The sequence below is a fragment of the Solanum dulcamara genome, chromosome 12, assembly GCF_947179165.1.
Source record: "Solanum dulcamara chromosome 12, daSolDulc1.2, whole genome shotgun sequence".
Classification (NCBI taxonomy): Eukaryota; Viridiplantae; Streptophyta; class Magnoliopsida; order Solanales; family Solanaceae; genus Solanum; species Solanum dulcamara.
The window spans coordinates 43,474,782-43,490,388 of NC_077248.1; the positions used below are offsets into that span (position 1 = coordinate 43,474,782).

At 35.5% G+C, this 15,607-nt stretch overlaps 1 protein-coding gene and 1 long non-coding RNA gene across 2 annotated transcripts; one reads left to right on the plus strand and one right to left on the minus strand.

Moving 5' to 3' along the window:
• Positions 1–233: 233 nt before the first annotated feature.
• Positions 234–6,765, plus strand: LOC129877369 (phosphoglycerate mutase-like protein AT74). The gene is made up of 2 exons (XM_055952867.1): positions 234–1,018; positions 6,078–6,765. Exons 1-2 carry the CDS (start codon positions 478–480, stop codon positions 6,491–6,493), a joined length of 957 nt encoding a protein of 318 aa, XP_055808842.1. The 5' UTR covers positions 234–477; the 3' UTR covers positions 6,494–6,765.
• Positions 6,766–8,113: 1,348 nt separating this feature from the next.
• On the minus strand, positions 8,114–14,787 carry LOC129877056 (uncharacterized). The gene is made up of 2 exons (XR_008763464.1): positions 9,650–14,787; positions 8,114–9,186 (listed from the first exon to the last, which is right to left on the minus strand). It is a non-coding gene; the product is annotated as an uncharacterized LOC129877056 (long non-coding RNA).
• Positions 14,788–15,607: the final 820 nt, after the last annotated feature.

Here is a 15,607-nt window from a genome sequence, read left to right on the forward strand (position 1 = left end):
TAATTGATTTAAATTGAGGATGAGCTTTCCACATGTTTATCCATCAAAATTAAGTATAAATTGTATACTAAAGTACAATAAAAAAAAGTATATTTGAACTGAAAATATAATTAAAAAAATATATATGTATACTGAAAATATCGTGAAAGTAAATAAACTATTTTTATAGTATAGAAGTATATTTTTAAAAAATTGAATATAAAAACAGAAGGACGCAGAAGATGAGATTTTTACTCTTGTAAGAGGGAATTTTCACTCTTTTAAGAGGGAGAAAGGAAAAAAAAAAAGTAGCGCACAAAATCAAAAAAATCAGATGGCATCAGAATTCAGAGTTCAAATGTAAAAGCAGCTGCATTCGCAGTTAGAAAAGAAATCCAAATCACCTCCTTAGCGATCCGACATTTTTCCCTTCACAAAACCCTATTTGCTGCAGAATTCCCATGATCTCACCTGATTTGAGAAGGTAACGATAGAATAATGATAAATAGTACCGTTGATGATAACGGCCACGCCCAAATTCCTGATCAGCAACATCACTGCCTCTGTTGCCAATTTCATATTCAAAATCAGCACAAGCCCATACCCAAGTGCCTACCAAAGCGCATAATTTTGGTTCGTCACGGCGAGAGCGAAGGGAATAAAGACGACGCTATGTACACCGTCACCCCCGATTATAGGATCCCGCTAACTCCCAAGGGAATTGATCAAGCCAATGAAGCTGGCTCTCGCATTTTTGACATGGTTTCTGATAATGGCTCCTCCGATAACTGGAAGGTCTATTTCTACGTCTCCCCATATGTCCGAACACGTTCCACGCTACGGGAGATAGGCAGGGCTTTTACCAGACGGAGAGTGCTTGGCGTCAGGGAAGAATGCCGAATTAGAGAACAAGATTTTGGTAATTTTCAAGTGGCGGAGCGCATGAAAGTCATCAAGGAGACTCGGGAGAGATTTGGCCGCTTCTTTTATCGATTTCCTGAGGGAGAATCTGCAGCCGATGTTTATGACAGAGTTTCCAGTAAGATCTTTTTCTCTCTCCCTCTCTCTAGCTACTTGATTCTGTCTATGAGTATATAACTATGAAGTTGGATTTAACTTACATACGACAACATGCCCACTGTAATCCAAGTGGGATGGAAATGGGGAGGCTAGAATGTACTAGACCTTACCCCCTACCTTGTACAGATAGAGAGGAGTATTTCCAATAGACCCCTAGCTAAAATAAGGCATGTCAAACAGTCTGCAAAAAGGGTTACAATATGGGAGCAATAACAACAGCAAATCAATGTGAAATTGGGAGTGTTGCACGACAAACAGGGGAAAGAAAGGTAACAAAAGAATATGATAATGCTATAATTAGAGTACAAAAAACACCTTTGACAGTCAAAATCAAGGAGCAAGAAAATACAGGAAAGTGTTAATATTACTTATAAGAAGGAAGGTGGTATGACCACCAAGCCTATCCCACAAGGAAACTAGAGAACGCTCAACTACCAACTAATCTTCTGCCCGTAATCCAACCTCCAAACTCTCCTATCTAAGGTCGGTCATGTTCTCAATAAGATCAAGATGCACTATGTCCTGTCTAATCACTTTCCCTGAATACTCCTTCGGCTTGCCTTTACCTCTTGTGACTTCCACCACTGCCAACCGCTCACACCTCCTCACTGAAGCATCTAGACTTATTCTCTTCACATGTTCAAACCATCTTAGTTTCTCTTCCTCATCTTGTCCAGCACGGAGGCCACTCCTATTATGTCCGGGATATTTTAATTCTTAATCTTGTCTCTCTTGATATGTCCACACATCCACCTCAACAACCTCATCTCCGCGACTTTCATCTTTTGAACATGAGAGTTCTTAACCAGCCAATACTCTGCCCCATACAACATAGTTGGCTCACAACCACTCTGTTCAAAAGATGAAAGTCGGTCTAACTTATAAACACTCATTGTATTAAGTCCTTAGTCCTTACACCTAATCTTTGTATTTCCGCATAGCAAGTTATTTACCAAATTAGATTTACTTGGAGAGGTTGTCAAGCAAAAAGATTTACTATAGAGAGTTACAAATATTTAGTTGTGGTTGCATGTATAACTTACTTGACAAGAAATCCTTTCTCGCTAACAAACACAACCATGTACACACACCTAGGAACATCTCTTTCTACATATTCAAACAAGACCCTAAAATAGATAAAAACAATGAAACAAGTAACCATCCGAGACCAAGTATTTATATAATCATCTTTAACTAATGACAATGTCAGGGCTCAAAACAAAAAATAACCTCAACTTGTTATTGTAGTTATGATGTCGTGTTCATAGTTACGACAAAATTGTATTTTGGCTTCTAATACACATTTGATCAAGTTTGGCTTAAGATTTATGGTCACTATGCTTCATTGAGATTCAACTCGAATAGAGAAATTTAAATTTGGAGTGACTCGATTTAATAATTACTGCATATCATGTGGAACTTTCTCTGCGATACTCTAAGACAGTAAGTAGATCGATACGTTCGGGTGCAATTCTTTTTGTTTTGAATCTAATCTGTACCTAGCCAGCAAATTCAGAAGTAGTGAGAGGAAATGCAAGTTAGTTGAACATGGAAAGTAACCACAACAGCTCATGCATTGAGGAATCTAAGATGTTTTGAAGGAAAAAGCAACCCAATCCAGAAGATAAAGCTAAGTTGTATTTTGCTTTTTCATTTTTGGTATAAACAAGAGTACATAGAAGACATGGAGTCTCTATTGCAAGTTTTAGAATCGCTATAGAGAAGTAGATATTTTGCTCATACTCTCTGTAATTATGACTTTCATAGCTATGATTTAATACAAGTTGTTACCATTTCAAAAAAAAAAATGATGTAATTAAGAAAATTGGACTGCATAAGCGTGTGTTTGGCATGCTAGGGTTAAGATAGAATTGAGATTTCTTGGCGAACTATTAGTTTAAGACATTAAACATGTAAATTACTTCAAGTAAATTAGTAGGTGGGTGGTCTGTTTCTAACATGCACGAGTCATGATAATTTCAAATTCTTGGGTCACTTATCTTCAACATGTTTACGTTAGTAGAATATGTTGTCAGCCTTTTGTGAGCTAACCACCTCCTAATTGTTTAACATGTTTCTCAGTTTTGGTCAAGTTCCTGGCAATATCTTGACAACTCCAAATAGGAAAATTCAGTATTAACTATCTTAGTCAGCTAATGGATCTGTTGGGATAATTTTCTATTAGGCATTCAAGAACATTAGATAATGGAAAAACTGAAGTTTAAATGCCATGTTTGAATGTTCATGGTAATGAGAACATGATCACAATTCTATCCAATTTCATGATCACAAGTTTTCTGATGTTAAAATAATACATCAATTATAATTGACACCACCTATGTAGCATGAAAGGAGGAGATAGCTTATGGAGCCAAGTTGGTCTGTGCGGCTCTTCCCCTGAGCTTGCATAAACGTGGGATGCTTTGTGCACTGGGCTGCCCCTTGCCCTGCCCCCCAACAATTCCACTAAGTTTAGACCTAAAACATTATTCTGTCCGGCATGCACAATTATCATTGGAGCTACTGGTTGCTAGCATATCTATTTGCGACCAAAATAACCTTGTCCTTGTCTTACAGCTGTGTATATATTTATCGCAAACTTTTTCTTGTGATTGAAAGCACACTATTCCCTAAAAATTGCCTCCATTAGATGGCTAATGTCATCCAATATACTAGATATTGTTAACCAGGAGTACTGTTGTTTATGAATGTGTCCTGCCTTCCTGAGATGTAAAGCTGAATATATAATCTGGCCCTTCCGTCCTATTGACCAGGATGTTTACTCAGAATTCATGCTCATTCTAAATTAAGAATACGATAGCAGGAAGGCTTACGTTGTTCTTATACCGGTGTAAATAATAGTCTTCACGTATAAGAAAATTAGTCTTCACGTAAAATAATATATTTTGTGATTCCATTGTTGTATAAAGTTGTTTTAGACTTGCTTTTGCGAATAAAACTCTACCTGATGTTAAGCATAGAAACTAGAAGTTTCAAGAGTAGTAGGATTGTCAATAACTTGCAAAACTGTACTAAATTTGTATCATGCGTTTAATGGTGCTGAACAATATCTGGGTGTTCATGGAAACAATTCTTGATATTTGTGCATCACTGTGAACTCAATGCTATATGTATTTACTGGTGCTTAAGAACATTTGCGTGTTCATGGCAACAACTATTGATATTTATGAATCTCATTGAGGAAAGTCGCAAAGTGTGCCTCTTTCTTCTCTCCCTAGTAGTCCTTGCTTGTTTCACACATTACTCTTTTGTGGAGCATCAAAATATAGTGATACTTATTCTGACCTCCTAAGAAGTTGGATAAGAAGAGGGGGCAGCAAGTATCAAAAGAGATGGTGGAAATTTATTTGTTCATGAATCTGGTGGACTGTCAAGAGAGATAGGAATGATAGATGTTTTGAAGATAGATTTAAGTCCATTCACAAAGTCAAAAAGAATTGTTTAGTATCTTTACTTTTTTGGTGTAAGCAATTATGTATAGAAGATGTAAAGATTAAATCATAGACTTGATAGGAAGTTTGTAAATTCTGTTGGAACATGGCTGTAACCTTTTTTAAGGGTGGCCAGCATTTTCTTAATGCTGAAGAATACTATTGTCTACTTACCAATTGTCAATAAATAAATAAATATAATGATACTTATTCTATTTATTTGTAGGATTTCCTGTGCCAATTATAATAAAGGTAAAAATACTGTTTCTCCATCTTTTGGATGGGGTTGGAGGAGTTTGAAAAGTGAAGACTGTAGGTAGAACATGTTCCCCTTTTCCTGCATTACTCAACTTCTCCCTCCACTCATCCACTTTTGTTGATATTCACCTCTCGCAAACTCTTTATTGAAGATAACTCACTTTTTCATGCAATATCAGAATGATCTAGAAGTTTTGTCAGCTTTGAAATGTTTAATTAGAGCCCTATTTTTAATGAAAAGCATTATAGCTGAATGATCAAGCTTTCTACTTTTCTCATTTTTCAAAAAGCACAAGAAACTACTAGGAGATGCACGTCTTATTTTGTTTTACAGTCCTCATATATTTTACTATATAAATGATGTTTATATATGTGTATATTGCATTTCTGCACTATGGATATCATGCTATTGTCCGATTTTTTGTAGTTCTCTTTTGTATAATATTAGTGCCTTTACTTAAAGGGGTACTGATGACCAGTAAAATATGACCTTAGTTGCTTTAGCACCTCTTTTGTTTAATAAAAATGGTGTAATTGGCTTAGACAACTTTACAGATTTTTGAGCTAGCTAGATCTGTACCGCCAGCTTGGAAGCCTTTTAAAGGTGAATAAAATAACATGAACTGTGCATGTATATGTACCTAAAATCTACATTCTTTAAGTGGTAAATGAAAATCCAGTTGATGAAAAACAGTTCAATGAATTAATTTATTAGGAAGGGTTTCACTTTGAGATACTTTCTTCATTAATTTGGTTCTCTGAAAATGTTTAAATTTGCATATTGTTGGTGCAAGTTGAATCCAATTGCTAATCCAAGTTCGGAAATAGACCCATGTTTATTGAGATCATATTGTGATCTAACTTTAGCCTTAAGCTAGATTAGTATGAATTAGGGATCATCTGACTTATTACTAATTTATAGTTTCACTTGAAATAAAATAGGATAAGCTAATGATTGTTATTGACATGGTGTATAAAATATTGCAACGTCATTATGTCATGTTACAAAGCTATATCATACACGCTACCATAAATTACAAGTACCTAGAAAGATTCCTTCTATTCTGATGATAAATATGTGAGCTCTCAGTTATAACTTGAAACACGTTCAATAACTTGTTCAACACACTTTAATGGCTTGCTCTACGACACTCCCATTTTAAGATAAAGAGAATATAAATCTGCTCTGTAATCTTATATGCATGATCATATTCTAAATTGAGTGCAATTTTGTTGTTTGAATTGTAAAATGTATGAACTTCTGGTTGTATTTTCTTCAATTGTGCATTGAAAACTTTTTTGATGCAGGTTTTCTTGAATCTCTTTGGAGGGACATTGATATGAACAGACTGCACCACGACCCTAATGACGATTTGAATCTTGTGATTATATCTCATGGTCTAGCTAGTCGTGTCTTTCTGATGAAGTGGTTCAAGTGGACAGTTGAGCAATTTGAGTATTTAAACAATTTAGGAAATTGTGAATTTCGAGTTATACAATTAGGGCTTGGTGGCGAATACAGCTTAGCAGTCCACCATACTGAGGAAGAGATGCTAGAATGGGGACTATCCCCTGAAATGATTTCAGACCAAAAATGGCGAGCTCATGCTAGCAGGAGTTCATGGAAGGAGAAATGTTCTTGGTACCTTGATGCGTTTTTTGACCATCTAGCTAATTCAGATGAGGATGATTATGATGAAGTGAAATCAAACTTTTCCGACTAATTTAGTGATGTTTTTGGTACATTTATTCTGATTACTTATATAGTTTAGATGAGTAATTAATTTGGTTATTGACAGTGGTAGTTGTAAGATTCATTTAACTTTCCTGCGGTAGTCCACCTCATGGGGCTCAAAGCGTCTCTTTAATTTTATTGTATTCAATGTCAATAATATCATGGGTGGCTCAAAAGTAAGACCACTAAAGCCTCCAAAGTATCAAGAAGTCCCAAAAAACTTTGCTATTATTATACAACTATTCATTAGTATGTTGTTTATACTTTTGTATACAAAAAGTCAGTATTACATGTCTTGTACAGCTTAGGATATGTTCTTTCAATTTAATAAAATATTAATCGTTTGTTGCAATACAATATATTGATTCTTCTTGTTAAATATCTAAGACTTAAGTAGTTTGATTCAAAGTTTTAAAATATTATACAAACAAGGAGCCCGTTTGGATGGGTTTTAAGTTGGTCAAAATCAATTTAAAGCCTCTTTTTAGCGTTTGGACGTGTTTGCCTAATGCTAACTTCAAGCCATAAAGTTCTTAAAGTCAGTCAAAAATGAAAAGTTAGGATTTCTACCTTCTTTTTTTCTAAGTGCTTAAAGCCATTTTGTTTGATCATAGAAATTACTTTTATATCCCTTATATTTCAACTAAATTCTCAAACTACCTTTTTTATCCTTTTAACCCTAAAATTCAAATACTTATTTTCAACATAAGCACTTTTATCCAAACACTCAACTGCTTATTTATAAAAATAACTTTCAGCACTTCAAAGTTCTAAAAGCACTTCATACATAAAAATTACTTTTTTAAGCCCATCCAAACGTGCTCAAGGAAATAATGAACTAGATTAAAATATTAATTGAAACTTTGTGATACATATAATAATTTTTTTATTGGTTCTAAGAATTTTCGTTGAAGAATTAAATTTGATTATAACTTGAAATATTGAATTAAAAAAGCAAAAAGATATGAAAAAGAAGATTTAATGCACTACTATGTCACTATACAAGAAAAACATAAATGGTATATTAAAAAGACTTTTAAAATGATATTTAATTCTATATAATATATAATTATCGTAATTATCATAAATAAAGGTTTCATGTTTTTAGATTTTAGTTTGAGTTGTTCAAATAAGTGAGTAAATTAGATTAAGTTTAATTAGTATATGTTGACATCTAATTTTGGCCTCCACATTTGTATTTAATTGGTCAAGTTTCTTGAATTTCAAAGAGAGTAAATTACAATTTATAAAGGTCAAATATTTTTTTAATTTGAAAATCAATTCATATATTAAAAAAAAAGTGTCTTAATTGAGTACATATTTCAAATGATCAATTTGAAGTTATTCACTGCTTAATTACTATAACCAACGCTTTTTTTGCAAATAAATATTTTACTTTGTTAAGACTGAGAAGCTTAATGAGTTAACTGGATAGTTAATTTGTCTCAATTTTATTTCAAATTAGTTACACTTTAAAGAGTGATTTGATTTTAAAACCAATTAATCTTTTGAAACGTTTTTTTGTGTGTGAAATTTTCGTTGACAACAAAATATTTACAATATATAGTTCTGACAGTTATGGGTAAAACTCTCCATCTATTTCTCTAGCTTCTCAGTAATGACAATACATATATGAAACCTAGGAATGTATACAAACACTTCAAATACAATGCTACCAGTAGTCATTTAAGATAAAATTTAGGATGTCCTGCAATGTAGCTTTGCCACTTTCCTGAATTCCTCCCTCGGATAGTATGTGTAACACCATTTCCTTGATCATCTGGTTCGATTGAAAGAGTCTTTGTTGGAATCCAATCAAATTTCTCGCTTACTGTATCATGTTGACCACCATAGCAAATGCACAATTAGTAATTTCAGCTATTTCACGTTTGCTCTTTGCTAACCTGCAAGCCCATGCAACCTCAATATTCCAGTCCTGAATCTGTCTTTGATGTCCTAGCAAAGCACATAGTCGACTCTACGGATTTCTTGTAATACGACATTCGAAGAAAATGTGTGTGAATGATTCCATACTTTATCCACAGAATACACAATCTGAAGGTATATCAATGCCAAACTTTTGCAGTCTCTCAACAACAACTAATCTTCTATGCACAACCAACCATAATATAAATCTGTCTTGGATGTATCTTTGAATGTAAGGTCATGTGTCTCCATTCAGCTCTGGGGTGAGATGCCAGGAGTGAAAGGTACATATATTGTGGATTGAAAATTTACCTCAATGTTGAGCTTGCTCCAACTGTGCTTGTACTGATCCTGGTCATTGTTGTCTATGCTGGAACTGATTTCTTGATGCCAAAATTTTCCTCACCACCCAAGAGGCATTCTTGGGTATTTGGATGGCCTCTATATCCCCTTGTTTCAAATAATAACTATTAATTCATTGGATCCATAAGCATTCCTTTTTCCTTGCTATATACCATAACAGCTTCAGAATTGCACCTGTATTCCATTTGCAGAGAGATTCATGACATTAAGTCTACCTACAACAACTAGTAGGCATATGGTTTCCCATGAGACTGGTACTTTCCTAGAAGCTGTCATTGCTCATGTCCAAAAGAATGTTCTACGAATTTGTTCAATTGTCTTCATGACCTTGGGAATAAGGAATTTATGTGCCCAATAAGCTTGCACCCAAACAAAACTTTGATAAGCTGCACCCTGCCAGAATAAGATAGTAATGTTGTTGACCGACAAGTAACTCTACCTATTATCTTCTCAATAAGGGCTAAGAAGACATTTCTATTCAGTTTTCTAGATGCTAGTGGTACACTAAGTACCTAAATACATATCCAGTGTCACAACCCAAGCTAGGCCCTAGGCGTGACATGGCGATCAGAATTCCGTGGAACTCCAATCAAGCCTCTTAGCATATATCACATACATAAGGTAAGTAAAGACATTGACAAAATCATAGTGCGGAAGATAATTCTCAAAAAGTAAAATCTCAAAATAAGGGGAGTAACATAACCGTCTAAACATGCCTCTACTTCTATTAGATTGGTCTTAGGACAAGTTCCTAGTTCACCAAAACATAAAGAATAAAAATGTAATGGAAACATAGAAAAAAGCATAAGTGTTGCGTCCTCGAAAGATGAGGACTCATCAACAATGAAATACTAACTCAATAGCTAGCCACGAGCGAGGTGAGTATGATGATCGTCAAGCCCTACATTATGATACAATATAGGCAAAATTATGCGTTATTACATGAAATATACTAAGTATGTGAGAAATATGCATGATGTAGACATGCTAGCATGATGAACATAAAACATGTGATGCAAGGCCAAGAATCATTTAAAAGTATGAAATTTAAAATCATAAGTCGAAACATGTGGTCAATACATCATTTGAAATCATCATAAGGGCTCATAAGAAAACATAGTTCATTTGTGGGATATAATCTATAACTGACATTCAAGATCACGCGAGCTATAACATGGAATTCAGTGTTACTCCCACACCGAAAAAAGAAAAGCTACTTGCCAAGGTAGACTTCGTGAGTAACATTATTTAACATTGAGCCATTTGTGGATCCACTAGCTAGGCTAATTAAGGCAAACCTACAGGGGCACGCAGTTTGGGACTAGAGGTTACTACTAGAGCTTCCTTAGGTTGCTACTTGAGTTCCTGACCGAGCCCCACCTCAAAGTCCTCTCAGTGCTTATCGATATCCTAACGAAATTCATAAATCATAGACATTAATTAATAACAGTAGGAAAGACAATAATAAGTACCAATCAACATCATAAAATAATAACAAGAGTAGTTCATTAACATCATGATTCACACAAGTACGAGAAAACCTTTCATCTTTATGAATCCGTGAGTAGGTGAGAAAACCTTTCACCTTTACATGAATGTGTGAGAAATCCTTTCACGCCCATTTATTTGAACACATCTTTTGAAACATCATTCATTACTTTCACGAATCATTAATAAATTATTCATAAGTCGTTCATCAATTCTATGATCAAAATTCCATAAATTCATACTTGAAAATGGATAATGCATGGGCCCTTGAAAACAACAACAACAACAATTCTGTGAAATCCCACAACGTGAGGTCTGGGGAGGGTAAAGTGTATGCAGACCTTACTCCTACCAAGGTAGGACAGCTGTTTCCAAAAGACCCTTGGCTCAATAAAAGCATAAAAAGAGGTTAGATAAGGCTAAGAAATTCAAAGCGATATGGGAAAGCAAATAACGAAAGCAACACAGATAAAATAGAGTAATCAAAGTACAGACAGTAATAGATAACAAGAGAAATTAGAGCACAAGAAATTGTAATGCGCTTACTAATAAGGAAGAATAACGAGACTATTTACTAGCGTTCTACCCTAATATGGGTCCTCCACACCCTCCTATCTAAGGTCATGTCCTCAGTAAGTTGTAACTACGTCATGTCCTGTCTAATCACCTCTCCCCAATATTTCTTCGGCCTACCCCTACCTCTTCTGAAACCATCCATGGCCAGCCTCTCACACCTCCACACTTGGGCATCTGTGTCTCTCCTCTTCACATGCCCAAACCATCTCAGTCACATTTCCCGCATCTTGTCTTCCACCGAGGCCACTCCCACCTTGTCCCGAATAGCCTCATTTCTAATAATGTCGCTCCTGGCGTGCCCACACATCCATCTCAACATTCTCATCTCGGCAACTTTCATCTTTTGAACGTGAGAGATCTTAACTGACCAACGCTCCGCTCCATACAACATAGACGGTCTAACCACCACTTTGTAGAACTTGCCCTTAAGTTGTGGTGGCACCTTCTTGTCACATGAAAACTCAATTAAAAACATGCAATTAAATTTGAATCAAGCATAATTAAGTCATTGACATTGAAATAAATTATAATCAAATCGACCCAATGTAAATTGATCAAAAGCCTAGAATCATTGAACTAAAATTGATGGAAAAAGGAGAAAAACATTGGGACTCCATTGGTGGAAATGATCCATAGATGAATTCCTAACATACCTTGATTAATCAAACCTTGAAACCTTGAATAGGAGACTTGAATCTTGGAGCCCTTGATTGACTTGAAGATTGATCCTTGTGAAAGTATTTTTATAGAGAAAATTATTGCATAGAGTGATTGGAGAAGGAATGAGGGGAATTCAAAGGATTTGGGTAGTTATAGGTTCAGAAATAGGTCCAAAATGACATAGCTTATGGATTAATTGAGTAAGAAAAGACAGAAATAACCTCATTAAAGGACTAATAGAGACAGGTTGGCAATATCGGTGGAGCTCGCCTTCCTGATCGGCAAGTCATCGATCTCCTGATCTATCTTGCCAAACCTCCTAGCGTTTTCAGGAAAAATCTCTGAAAAACTTGGCGAGACCAACCTTGCTCACCGACACGATCGGCAATTCGTCGATCTTGTTTTCCCATGCCCACTTTCTCTCCCTCCTCCCAACTTTCTTGAGCTTTTTGGCGAGGCTCCCCATCTCACTGATCTCGATTGGCGATTCGCCAAGTCTCTTCTCTCCTCGCCGAGAAGTCCTCGTTCCTGAGTCAACTCTTTAGGATACTTAGGCGAGATTCTGCTACCCGCCAGACCTGTTCAGTGATTCGCCGAACCTCAACCTTCCTCACCAACTTCTCTTCTTCTGAGCCAAATTTTCAGAAAAATTGGGTGAGCTTTTGAGCCATTATGTGAGTCTCCCAACCCACTGCGAGTCGTTGAGTCCACTTTAGCGAGCATGAACCTTATTTTCTCAGTTTTTTCCTTTTCACTTTCGAGGCCTCACAATATCTTCCCTTTGAGATCATTCGTCTTTGAATGGAACTTAACTAGCATGAAAAAAGTAGGAAAAGAGACATAGCAACCAACATGAATGCAATGACATAGTACAATGCATAAAACATGGAATATTCCATCCCAAGCTAAAATATGACTTTTAAAGTAATTTCATGAATATGCATGCATATGAAAGAAATGGAAAAGCTGAAACTTAGAAATTCGTGAGAGTGAATCATGACAGAACTTAATACCTCATCTTGGAACGAAGGGAAGGAGATGAGGATATCATGACATCATATCGGCCTTGGCCTCCCATGTAGCACCCTCAGCCTCTTGGTTCCTCCATAACATTTTAACGGATACAACTTCTTTGTTTCTCAACTTTCGAACTTGTCGGTCTAGAATCTCAATCAAAACTTCCTCATAGGATAAACTCTCATTCACACCAATTCTCTCTAAGGGCACAATTGAAATAGGATCACCCACATACTTTTTCAACAATGAAAAATGAAACACCGGATGCACCGATGCCAAATCCAAAGGAAAATCCAACTCATATGCCACCTTACCAAAATACCTCAAAATCTGATATGGGCCTACATATCGGAGACTAAGCTTCCCCTTCTAGCTACAATGCATCACACCCTTATGGGTGAGATTTTCAAGGAAACCCAATCATTTAACTAAAATTCAAGTTTCCTTCTCCTACATCTAAATAGGACTTTTGTCGACTTTGGGCAATCTGCAATCTTTCTCTACTGAGTCTAGCCTTCTACATAGCCTCATGCACCAACTCAGGTACTATCAATGAAACTTCCCCAACTTCAAACCAACCAATAGGAGACCTACATCTCTTACCATATAAGACCTCGAATAGATCTATTTGACTACTAGAATGGTAGCTATTGTTATAGGCAAACTCGATCAAAGGCAAGTGATCATCCCAATTACCCTTAAAGTCATTTACACAAACTCTCAACATGTCTTCCAATGTTTGAATAGTACACTCGGCTTGACCATCGGTCTGTGGGTGAAAACTTGTGCTAAACTTAACTTGAATACCAAGACCCTATTGGAAAGACCTCCAAAACTAAGATGTGAATTGAGTACGTCGGTCCAAAATAATAGATAATGGAACACCATGAAGCTTGACCAACTCACGAATGTAAAGTTTAACATAATCCTCACCTGAATAGGAAGTCTTAATGGGAAGGAAATGCGCCAACTTAGTCATTCGGTCAACAATAATCCAAATCGAATCATGTTGCCTACAGGTACGAGGCAAACCCGTAATAAAATCCATGTTCAATTCCTCTCACATCTATGTAGTAATCTCAATGTCTTGAGCTAAACCTCCTAATTTTTTATGCTCAACTTTCACTTGTTGACAATTAGGACATTTAGCCACAAACTCCGCAATATCCTTCTTCATGTCATTCCACCAATACACCTCCCTCAAGTCTCAACACATCTTTGTGGAACGCGGATGGATAGAATATTGCAAGCTATGAGCTTCAGATAATATCATTTACCTCAAGCCATCAACATCGAAAACACACAATCGACCTTGATGTCTAAGCACACCATTTCCCCTGTGGGAGAAAGCCTCATTAGCTATTTTGGAAACCACTTCCTTCAACTCAACCAAAGTAGGATCATTGTCTTACTTTGCCTTATCATCCACCACAAGAGACAATTCATAATGATTTTGTACAACAACAACACCATTCTCTGAACCAACCAAGCAAACACCCAAATGATCTAGTCTATGAACTTCACGAACTAATTCCTTCTTTTCATCCTCAACACGGGCAATACTATTCATGGAAAATCTACTAAGAGCATCGGTACCACATTCACTTTACCCAGATGGTACAACACACTCATATCATAATTCTTCAACAACTCAAGCGATCTTTTTTTGTCGAAGATTCAAATTCATTTGTTGAACACATATTGCAAACTCTTATGGTCGGTGAATACAACAACATGGACACCATAGAGATAATGTCTCCAAAGCTTCAAAGCAAACACAACTGTCGCTAACTCCAAGCCATGAGTCGGATAGTTCTTTTCATTCACCTTAAGTTGCCTAGAAGCATAGGCTATCACCTTACCATTTTGCATCAAAACACAACCAAGACCAACCCTTGAAGCATCACAATAAACAACAAATCCATCGATGTTATGTGCATGATTTATCTTTTGAAAACCACTTTTGAAACGTTCTAAATATAAAATAATTAAGAAAAAATATACTTAGAAAGGGTCGACAATTTTTTTAAGAAACTAAGAAAATTTAATTTTAAAAAGGTTAACAGATAAACCTTTAAAAATTTATAGAAAAATGGGTAAGAGGTTCAAATTTTCACTTTGAGAAGTTGTTAGCACTCAAAGTATCCGCTAATATGCGGATGTATGATGATTTAATTAAAATTGACTAACTTAGAGAAAAATTAATTAAAGAAAGTAAGGAAGGACAATTTGAGTCTTTTGAAAAAGAAAACTTAATTTAAAACATTTAAATCAATCTGAAAATGAATAAAACTTTTGCCAAAATAACTAAGTAAAAAAAATTAAGTTCATTGAAAAGAAAACTATCTTTAAATAATTTAACCAATTAACGATAAACAACGCATTGAGTAAAATTTTAATTAACTAAACAAGAAAAGGATTGATAAAATTATTTAAACAAATGAACTAACACAAAAGAAATTAATTCCTCTTTTAGGGAATTTAATCAAGTTAAACTAGAGTTAAAGTTAGAATTAATCTAGCATAAAATTACAACAAATAAAGACAAAATAATCAATTTTCTAAATTTAGATCCTTTTGGACCCAAACTCGGTCAATTCCACTCATGCATTTTTGGCTTTCTAGCCCATTTCCTTATTTTGTATACCAGTTGTATACTGGTTGTATATATGTTGTATATTGGCCCTGTTTTATACAAGTTTTCAAACTACATTTTAGCTTCCATTGCTTTGTATATTTCCTTCCTTTGAATCTTGATGAGGCAGACTCAGAGAAATGATGTTTAGCATAGCTCAATAGAGATGCGAGGAAAACGACTTCCTCATTTCTCAAATATTTCTTATCTCTACAACTTCTCTTGAAAAAAAGCTCTAGAAAGAGCACACTTAAGCCTTAGGGCTGCCATGGACGTGGACCCACCTTCAGATGCCAAAAAAATTTGTTCAAAAAATGGAAACATAGATTTTCTCGAAACGAACAAAACCCAATTCGAATCACACTCTAATTCCACTCCGAGCTCCGAGAATTTTCAAAATAGTCCAGCGATCACTGTTTGCATCCCTAAAGGTGAACT